The 10067-nt window shown below is 43.0% G+C and overlaps 1 protein-coding gene across 1 annotated transcript in view; it reads right to left on the reverse strand.

The window, feature by feature from the left end:
- The window catches only part of CEPT1 (choline/ethanolamine phosphotransferase 1), a 53458-nt gene that overhangs the window by 38680 nt on the left and 4711 nt on the right, over window positions 1-10067 (reverse strand). The window contains exon 2 of the mRNA XM_018576794.1: window positions 374-747. Coding sequence (XP_018432296.1) covers window positions 374-712 — 339 coding nt within the window. The 5' untranslated portion in view covers window positions 713-747. The remainder of the gene's footprint in view (window positions 1-373; window positions 748-10067) is intronic.

Below are 10067 nucleotides of genomic sequence, written 5' to 3' on the forward strand. Positions count from 1 at the left end.
CACTGGTGAAACAAGCCTGGAAGATGCAACCTGGCAGTCACCATGCAGCACAAATTCATCCTCACCATTAACAGCTCTGGAGAAGATAGGGTGTTTCTCTGGTAAGACTTCTGCCTATCTTCAGCAAAATGCTGGGACCAGCCTATTATATCTTTTTGACTCAGCTGGCATGTGGGCTGCATGTAGTCATATGTCACCGCATCATCTGCAATTCCTATAATTAGAGTAAATTAACAATTTGTTTCTGTACATCCACAACAAAAAGGAGAAACCCGCTCCCATCATGTGCAAGAAAAAGGAGGGAGCCTTTTAAAAGCAATGAAAAGCAGACATATTAACTCATTTGTCACAAAAGAAAGTAATGATTGTTTACCTGTTCTGTTGCTGTTGGGCAGTAACATGCTAACACTACTGTTGTAAAGATATTGACAACAAGTCCTAAAATGGTGATGAGGTTAGGTGCAATCCACATTGGAACCTGTGCTACCAACCATTCCCAAAATCCTTGCATTAACGGCTCCAACAATGATTTTCCACAACTTTTGTAACGATGTTCCTCCAATCTCTTCAACTGATGCCGTGATAGTGGAGGAGTTGGCAATTCTACAAACTTGCTTAATGCGTACATTGTTCTGGGAGTGTGCTCACAACCCAAAGAACGTTCTGAATGATTTTCCACACATCGTCTCCTTGATGACCTTTGGGTACTCATGAGGTTTAGATTCTGGCGTCAATCCAAAGAGAAATCTTTGATGCAAAGCAGAAAAACAAAAAAAAGTGTGAAATTTGTATACAAAATTATTATTTTTTATAAAGTGTAAACATTATAGAATAAATTTAAACTCCATACAAGCCATTTTACAATTAGAAGTTGTGAAACACTCTTTTTTTTTTTTTCTTCAAACTGCAGCCATCCAAGATGTTCTTTAACTGTCAAGATAACTTTGATGCTTCTCATCACACAATGGTGACAGGCTATAAAGGATCACTAGTTTTTAGTGTCGTGTTAAAAGCAGTATATAAAAAGAAGAGAGTCTTAACACTAAAAGGTGCCAATACACTAGACAATTATCGTACGATAATCGCGGGTGATCCCGTGATCATACGATAATCGTAAGGTGTATGGGCAGCGTGCGACTGCATACTGATTTTCGTATTACAAGCACACTGGTAGCACGATGGCAAGACGAAAGCCGCATGACCCGAGGTGTGCAAGCGCACACTGACCGCTCACCATTGCAATCATCTGTAAGCCCTCAGCGGGGAGGACTTGCGATGATCGCAAGTATGATCTGCCTGTCCAAGATGGGCAGGTCGTACGAACTTTTAATCACCTTACAACCATCGCACAACGAAAGTCGTGCGATGGTTGTAAGGTGTATGGCCACCTTTAGAACTCTTGCTGCTGGTGACAACAATCTTCACTCTTTTGCAGAGCTACACCAGCCAAATAATTTTCAGCATATGATACATCCTAAAAGTATGTATTACTTGCTGCGAGCTGTATTTTAACATAAGAAGTCGGATGCTGAAGATTCATTGGCTGGTGGCACTGGAGTCACCGAGGCAAGACTGTTAAGAATTATGACTCTTCTTTAATAGGTTTTTTTTTTATTTTTTTTCGATGACTGAGTGGCTTTAAGTTTACGTTTCAAGTTACATTTTAACCACCTTATGTCCAGCCATTATAATTGAAAGTCAGACTCTGGTTTCCTGGATGCAGTTGGGCGTTTTAAAAAGCCCTTGCCCACCCCCATTTGAGTGGGAAACTGTGCACGCACTGTCCATGCGGTTTGCAGCCTTGTCCCATCTCCTCTCTCACACATGTTTTGGATGGGAGAGGAGAGAGAGCTTCACAGCCATCCTCACCAGTAAGCTTTACAGTGGGAAACACTATACGCTGCTACAGACCACAGCATCACCAGTGCGATTCACAGTGTCACCATAGTGATTCCGTCAGTGCGATTCACAGCGTCTTCGGTGCAATCTGCAGTGTCATCAGTGCAATTCACAGCATCATTAGAGTGATTCAAAGTGTCATCAGCAGGCTTCAAACATTTTCTGAATTTTAGGGTGTCTCACCAGTCAAAAATTTCACCAGTCAGCATGACCAGACTATAGCCATGCAATTTAGGTTGACATTTTTTTGGGGACAAAGCTTTCCTTTGGTGATATATAAATCACCACTGGGGGGGGGTATTTTTTACTATATGAAAAAAGTACCGTAAATTTCGAAAAAAAATAATGTTTTCCCTACGTTTTAAAAACAAAAAAACATTCTTACCCATATTTTAAAAAAAATATAAAAGACGGGATCACGTCTGGTAAATGAACATGTCAAACTTTAAAACTGCATGCGTCCGCAAAATCACAAAACAAAATACCATACCCAAAATTGTCCATAGGCGACGGTTTAAAAGCTTTTACTGCTCATCGGTTTAGTGTTATGAGTGATCAATGGCCCTAAAATTATTGGCCACACTCTGACTTCCGAGGTGATATGTAACACGTGAGGCGTAATGGATGCAATTGCCATTTTCACACATAGGCGCACCCGATGCATGTTTGCGTGTGTATGTGGGGGCAGGGGACGTTAAAAAAAAAAAAAAAAAGGGGTTTTTTTTTGTTTTAGGTTTTTGGTAACTTTAATTTAAAAAAAAAAAAATTCACTTAACTTTATTGCTATCACATAGGGGGATAAGAAGTCCCCTATGCGATATCCAATTTACACAGACAGTGTCTCTTTATGGAGACATCAGGGGTCTCTAGGACCTCTTGTCACCTAGGGACCCCAAAGAAGCTGATGAAGCAGAGATCTGCTTCACCAGCTTCTCTCCAGCTACAGAAGCTGGAGAATGACAGCTGAATGCGGAAGTGATGCAATATACATCACTCCTGCATTCAGAGAAGGAGGAGGAGGAGATCATGTGATGATCTCCCGCTGACCTCCGGTGACAGAGCCAGCCTGCCGGTGCAGAGCCCTCACCAGACACAATGGGAATCGGCAGGGGGGGCACACCCGCACGCATTATACAAGCAATCCAGCGGCTCTAGAGCTGCCGGACAGGTTGTATGTAAACAGCCATCCAAGAAGCTCCCGGCCGGCCGTTTAATTACAACAGCTGGCCGGTAAGTGGTTAAACCAGTGCGAGCTGCTGCACGTCCGGCTCCAGCATCCTCTCGTCACAGGTGAGAGGATGAGTTCATTTTCAAGCCCTGGTCATCGGAATGATTCAGTCATCGGTGTCATGCACTGCGTCATCAGTGCCACATTTGCAGCACATATCACCATTCAGTGTCACTAGTGACAGCAGTACAAGCCAGTGTCTACCACAGTGCCAGCCTAATAGCACAAAGCAGCGTGCCACGCTCACAAAGCTTGTCGGCACCAATCAGCACCTCTGATTGTCATCTTAAAAAAAAACTGTATCATCAGGTACCGGTACAGCACAACATTGTAACAGTGTCATCTAGTGCCAGCAAGAACCAGTCCTGTATGTTCAAGTATACCCAATACTAAAAATGTGTTTTTTTTAAATGTACACGAGTGAGGAGGCATTTAAAATTCTCAGTATGTGGCATAACAGTGACGGAGACACCTCATTGTCAGATTCTGGATCAGAGTATGAACCTGTTGAAAGCAGCGGTTCAATATCCACCTCTGATTCAGAAGAAGTTGTCCCAGCTAGAAGAACCAGGTGTGCTGTCCGACATCCAGCTGAAATGCAGCAGGCAAGCACCAGCAACGCCGCTCATCCCCATGCAGTGGCAAGCACCAGTGGTGCCGCTCATCCCTATGCAGTGGCAAGCACCAGTAGCGGGGTGATCCATGATCAGCCACGAAGAATTGGGCCTCAGAGGAGTCCATGCCAATGTACCAGAGGCATTTTCATATCTCTTGTGGCTACCCTCCAATTCCACAGCACCTGCCAATCCCCCCTTTACTGCCCTTCCAGGAGTCCAGGTGAAAACTGGGAATTTTACCCCAATCCAATTTTTTTTTTAGAATGAAGGACTACTTTTCAATTTAATTGTCGACTAAACCAACTTTTACTATGAACAGTTCATTGTAAAAAAAAAAAAAAAAAAAAAATCAAATTCCTCCTATTCCAGACCATTTCAGTGGAGACGTCAGTTTCTGAATTTAGAAACCTTTCTTGACCTAATGCTCAATATGGGGCTCGCCAACGAAAATGAGCTTCAGTCATACTGGTCTACACCCCCAATCCACCACATGCTGCTACCATGTGAAGGACAAGATATAAAATGATGAGATTTCTTCATCTCAGCAACAATTTCTCAGCAACCACCAGATTTTCTCAGCAACCACCAGCAAAATATCTGTACATTTTATAGGCAGGCTTTCTATAAAAAACAGTATCTCCATAGTAAACGTGCCAGGTATAGGGTGAAATAGGCTTTGCGAAAGAGGCACAGGTTACACATACAATTTCTATGTGTATAAAAAGGGAAGGGATAGCCATTTGGAGCCCTCTGGATGGCCATCATACATGGGAAGCGGTGGAAAAATTGTGTGGGACCTATTGTCATCCTTATTCCACCAGGGATACCACCTCTATGTTGACAATTTGTATAGCAGCATGCCACTGTTCAAGCACCTCTTCCTCAAACAAACCCGAGCCTGTGGTGCAATGCAACCAAATCACATTGGTTTTCCCCAAAATCATGTCCACAGGAAGCTGAAAAGAGGGGAGTCAAAGTTTGAGGAATGAGGAACTTTTAGCCCTCAAATGGAAAGACAACTGGCATGTTTATATGCTTTTATCCATTCACCCAGACACCTCAGTGGAAATCCAAGGAAGATCTGGTCTGGTCTGTCCCAAAAACCTCTGTCCATAAAATACAATCTGTATAAAGGGTGGTGTAGATTTCAATGACCAGATGATGCAGCCCAACTTGGCACCAGAAGATCCATTCACTGGTACAAACATTTTTCCATTTATCTTTTTCAATTGGCTATGTACAATCCATATGTACATTATAAGCCTGCAGGAAGAGCTGGCTCTTAGCTAAAATATCAAGAAGAAATTATTAAAGCCCTGATTTACCAGGAAGGCCCTGCTTCTGAAAGGCTTCAGTCTGATGCAGTTAGCAGGCTACACGAGAGACACTTCCCCGATCTGATCCCTTCCACCCAAGTAGACCACATCCCCCCAAAAAAAAATCTTTGCTTGCCTCCTGAACTGATCCTTGCTTGGTTGTCAACCATGTTTCTGCCACATTTCTGACCTTGGCCTGCTTACGGACTACAGTCTCTGCCTGCCGCAGGAGCTGACCTTGGTCTGCATACTGACCATGTCTCTACCTGCCACATTTCTTCCTGCTCCGTCATGACCCATCTGCATGACCGACAATATTCCACCCAAAACACCAGTCCCAGCCAAATCTTCTGAAGACAGCTGCACTCCTGGAACCACAGGTACTCTTTTGTTTACCTTTTGTCCAGCTTCCTGTACTTCCTGGTCACTGAACATAGCATTGCGTATAATTCCTGGGGTTAGCCAAGTACCAGAATGCCTGCTTGGCTGGGGAAATGGGTTCTGTTAAAGATGAAGAAGCTACACTTTGAAAGCTTAATGGTGCTTCCTGCTATTTACGCTCCTTTCTCTCTGGGGCTAGACTGCAACAAAAGTCTTACATGTGTGGTATTCCCATACTTGGGAGGAGTAGCAGAATGTGTAATGGGGTCTAATTCTGAGTTTGTCGATGCTGTGCGTTAATAGCTTATTTACAACTTTGTGTAAACCAAAAATTTCCATTTCTTTCACAATTTTCAAAGAAATTGTGGCAAAATTTTTTTAATTTTCATAAAGCCATGCCTTTTATCAAATACTTTGGAGTGACTACTTTCCAAAATGGGGTAATTTTGTTTGTGTTTATTTCTTGGAATTCCAAGGCCTCCAAAAATGCAATAGGTAGTCAGAGAATCTGAACCTGAAAGCCTCATGGTGCTCCTTGAAATTTTGGCCCCTCTATGCAGCTAGGCTGTGAAAAAGTCTCACGTGTGGCATGTCCATTCTTAAGAGGAGAAGCAGAATGTGTTTTGGGGTGTAATTCCAAGTATGCCCATACTGTGTATAATAAATACCTGAACAGCTTTGTGTACAAGAAATACATTTTTTTTCTTTTTCATTTTCCAAAAACTTGTGTCAAAAAAATGATTTCTACAAAAGGTCTAAAGGACTCTGACCTTGAGATTGACCGAGCACATTGATGGCTGGGGCCCAGATCCACTGATCCTAGTCGTCCTAGAGATGTTATCTGTCCCATAGAGAACAGGCTGTTTCGTGCAATCACACGCAGCACCTGTCCTTCCTGGAAGCAGCCCGAAACGGCCGTGCACGCACCACAGATCTGTACGGGCCAGCTGTTAGTGGTGTGAATGAGGGCTTAATCTCATCATGGCTTTATATGAGAGTTCCTTTAATGTGAAGGGCTTTAGCCACCCCAATAAAAGATCTCAGATCTCATATCATATGCATAAGAAAAGGGTGGACATTGTGCTTTTTCCAGAAACACATTTTCGAAGGGGGCCCATCCTGCATGCTCACAACGCTATTATAGAGAATGGTTTTATAGCACTAATCTTTCTTCTAAGTACAAGGGTGTCTCTATTGGGATTCATAAGACCTGTAGGGTCCAAGCCCTAGACTTTTCAATTGACCCCCTTGGGAGATATCTATTCCTCAAACTTTCTCTGAATGGTAAGTAAAAAATTAGCCATCGTATAAATAGAACCAAATTCTTCACAGGTTTCTGCATGTCTTTGATATCTGAGGGTTCTAGAGTACTTTGCCCGAAGGCGCCATTATCGTGTGTGGCAATTTTAGTTTAACCATGGACCCTTGGGTTTGATTTATCGTAAATTTGCGTAAATTGAAATGCAAGCTAGCTTCTTTGCGACTTATGGACCTTTGGAAGACTTTACAACCTGGAGATACTGACTACACTTTTTATTCATCTTTCAGTCTGATCACATCAGTGATGAGACTTTTTTACCTCTAAAATGGGAGGCATTCAAATGTGTCCTATGAAGGATTTTTATTAAGCATGGGGCCGGATTGAAAAAGTGGAGATCTCAACAAATTAACCTTTTGTTTGATAGTATTACCACCCTTGAACAAACTCACAAGCGTTAAGGTGACGACGCTACCAGATTAGTACTCTGTGGCCCGTAAAAAACTGCTTTCGCTTCTAGATCAGGCTTCCTTGCGTTACCGTGATCGATTTCTTCATCAAACCAACGAATATGGGAATAAAAGAGGTGCCCTGCTAGCTCGCACTTTACATCTCCCGTTAGAATTCTATTTTCTCTTTGTGTTCCCCTGAAGGTACTATTGTACATTGCAATGCAGATATTCTTCAATCCTTTTACACCCATTATTCACGTTCATATAATATAGATTCCTTTGAATCCCCTTTCTTCTCAGAGTACTGTTGAGTCCTGGACTGAGTATTTGGCTAGGACTCCTTTGTCCTCTGTGCCTTCTGCACTCCTTACGGCTATAGATTTCCCTTTCACCACTGAAGAATTGGCTCATGTCATCAAAATGTCCAAAGATTGGAAAGCTCCGGTACAGGACGGGTTCACAGCTCAGTTTTTCAAACCGTTTTCCGCTGAGCTTTCTTCCCTTATGTTGGATACTTTCAATTCAATTTCTCCCTCGTGCCCCTTTTCTCCACAATCTCTATTAGTCCACATCTCCCTGATTCTGAAAACTTGGTAAGGACCCCTTACTTCCTGGGAGTTATAACCCCATTTTGTTGTTAAATTGTGACATCCAACTCTATTCTAAAACTCTGGCTCTTAGACTTTAGCCGTTGTTACCCAGCTTTATACATGATGATCAAGTTGGCTTCATACATCATGGGGAATATAGAGAAAATATTTCCAAGACTATTTCTCTTATTGATCATGCTCAAAAGGGGAGAGGCCCCAGCCCGTCTGTCTATCGACGCTGAAAAGGCTTTTGACAGGGTCAGCTGGCGCTTCCTCCAGGCCTCTTTGGTCCAGCTGGGGTTCGGTGCCTCCCATCTCTAAGGTGATGACGCTGTATTCATCCCCCTCGTGTTTGCACCTATGGCAGGTTATCGGACCCAATTAAAATCTCCAATGGCATGCGCCAGGGGCGCCCATTGTCTCCCCTACTGTATGTCATCACAATGGAGCACCTAGTCTCTGCCATTCGTGCGAATACCTCTATTCATGGGATTACTGTGGGCAGGGAAAACAATTTTGCATTATATGCGGATGATTTGCTTTTATACATTACACCCTCCACTACAGTACCTGCGCTTCTCCAGGAATTCTCTTCTTTTAGTACCTTTGGTAACTTTAAGGTGAACTTTGACGAGTCAGAGATGCTTAGCATTTCTTTGTCTCCTCCTGTGGTATCTTCTCTTCGTTCACGCTTTGCTTTTTCATGGCAATCATCATTAAGTACCTTGGCATTCAAGTCCCTTCTAATTTATTCCATTTATACTAGCTGAATTACCACTCCTTACTAGGACAGAATTAGATCTCAAATCTTAGCCCCCTTTCCTGGTTTGGACGCATGAATGCGATTAAAATGGATATCTTACCCAAATTTCTATAGCTTTTATAAAAACTGTGCCTATTTGCCTTCCACGCTCATTCCTTCTAAGACTGAAAAACTAGTTTCACAATGCACCGTTTAAACAATGGGGTTCCCTGGAGTTTCTAGCTTCCATGGTCCATCCAAAAGCAACCCTTTGGGTTCCTATATCCCATTTGTAGCACAGACTGGCCCCTTTTTGCTTTTTCTGCTCTGTGGTGCTGGCACCATTCTCACTCTCCTTTACCACTCTACCTGGACCATTGACTCCCCTACTGGACAGTCCCCAATTCCCCCCTGGGTTACACGCTTCCTCTTTTCTGGGCTGGGATAGATAATTTTAGCCACAACTGAGACATGTCTTACATAGTGGTTCCTTGCTTTCTTACGCTGATGTTTTATCTAAATTCTCCCTGGACAATAGGGCCTGGCAATCCTAGATTCAGATATCTAGTTACTACCACTCTATCCATACCCTCTCTGACATTCACCGTGACTTAGCGCCTTTTGAGACATTGTGCAGTGGATCCTCTCCCCCAACGCATAACATCTCCCTGTTATACAGTATAAGCGGTTTCTTTCTCATCACTCCCCTGCATTACCCACTAACACTCATGCCTGGGCCATGGATGTGGACTCCTCCTTGGATCCTACAGACTGGCAAATGGCCTTTTTATTCACGCATAAGCTAGCTGTTTTGCAAACTTCAAGAACGCAATTTCAAAACTGCTCTCCAGGTCGTACTTTACTCCGGTGAAGCTAGATCATATGTTTCCTTCGGTATCAAAGACATGTTGGAGGTGTCAGAAAACTGAGGGCACTTACCTGCATGTATGTCCTCTGATATGGGTCTTTTGGATGGGAGTTTTATCCCTATATGATAGAGCACATTCGCTGACCACTAGGAATACCCTGCACTTGCCTTGCTGACTCTATTCCATAGGTCAATCGTGAAAGCCAAGAAATCTGTTTTGCGTTTTTTTCTTTTTGCGGCTCGGCAGGCTATTGCTAGGCATTGGAAATCTGTTAATCCGCCTCCTCTGCTGGAAATCATGAATTACATTGTATGCATGGAAGAAATGGTTACTGAGGACTCTGATCACCGAGTCATTCCACCAGAGTTGAGCGGCCTGGGCTCTCTTTCAGCACTATGCCGCTTTCCAATAATTTTTTGTCACCCCCAATGGTCGATCGCTTCCGCTTTTTTTTAACCTATTCATTGGCCTCCCTGCTGATATGCTACTCAACAATGCAGGAGTTCCTAATGTTTTACTTACATGGTTCAAAATACTGGATAGACTTGGGAAAAGAAAATATTTCTGACAATTTTTTTTATTGCGGGCCATGACCCCCTTGAAGGGATTTACCTCGCATCCTGTCCTGTTGCATCAACCCAACAGTAGCATTGACAAACCAAGTGTACATACACTGCAGCCTTCTCTCATCGTTTAGAGAAAAAAAAAAAAAAAC

The sequence above is a fragment of the Nanorana parkeri genome, unplaced genomic scaffold (genome assembly GCF_000935625.1).
Source record: "Nanorana parkeri isolate BGI_ZX_2015 unplaced genomic scaffold, ASM93562v1 scaffold77, whole genome shotgun sequence".
NCBI lineage: Eukaryota > Metazoa > Chordata > Amphibia > Anura > Dicroglossidae > Nanorana > Nanorana parkeri.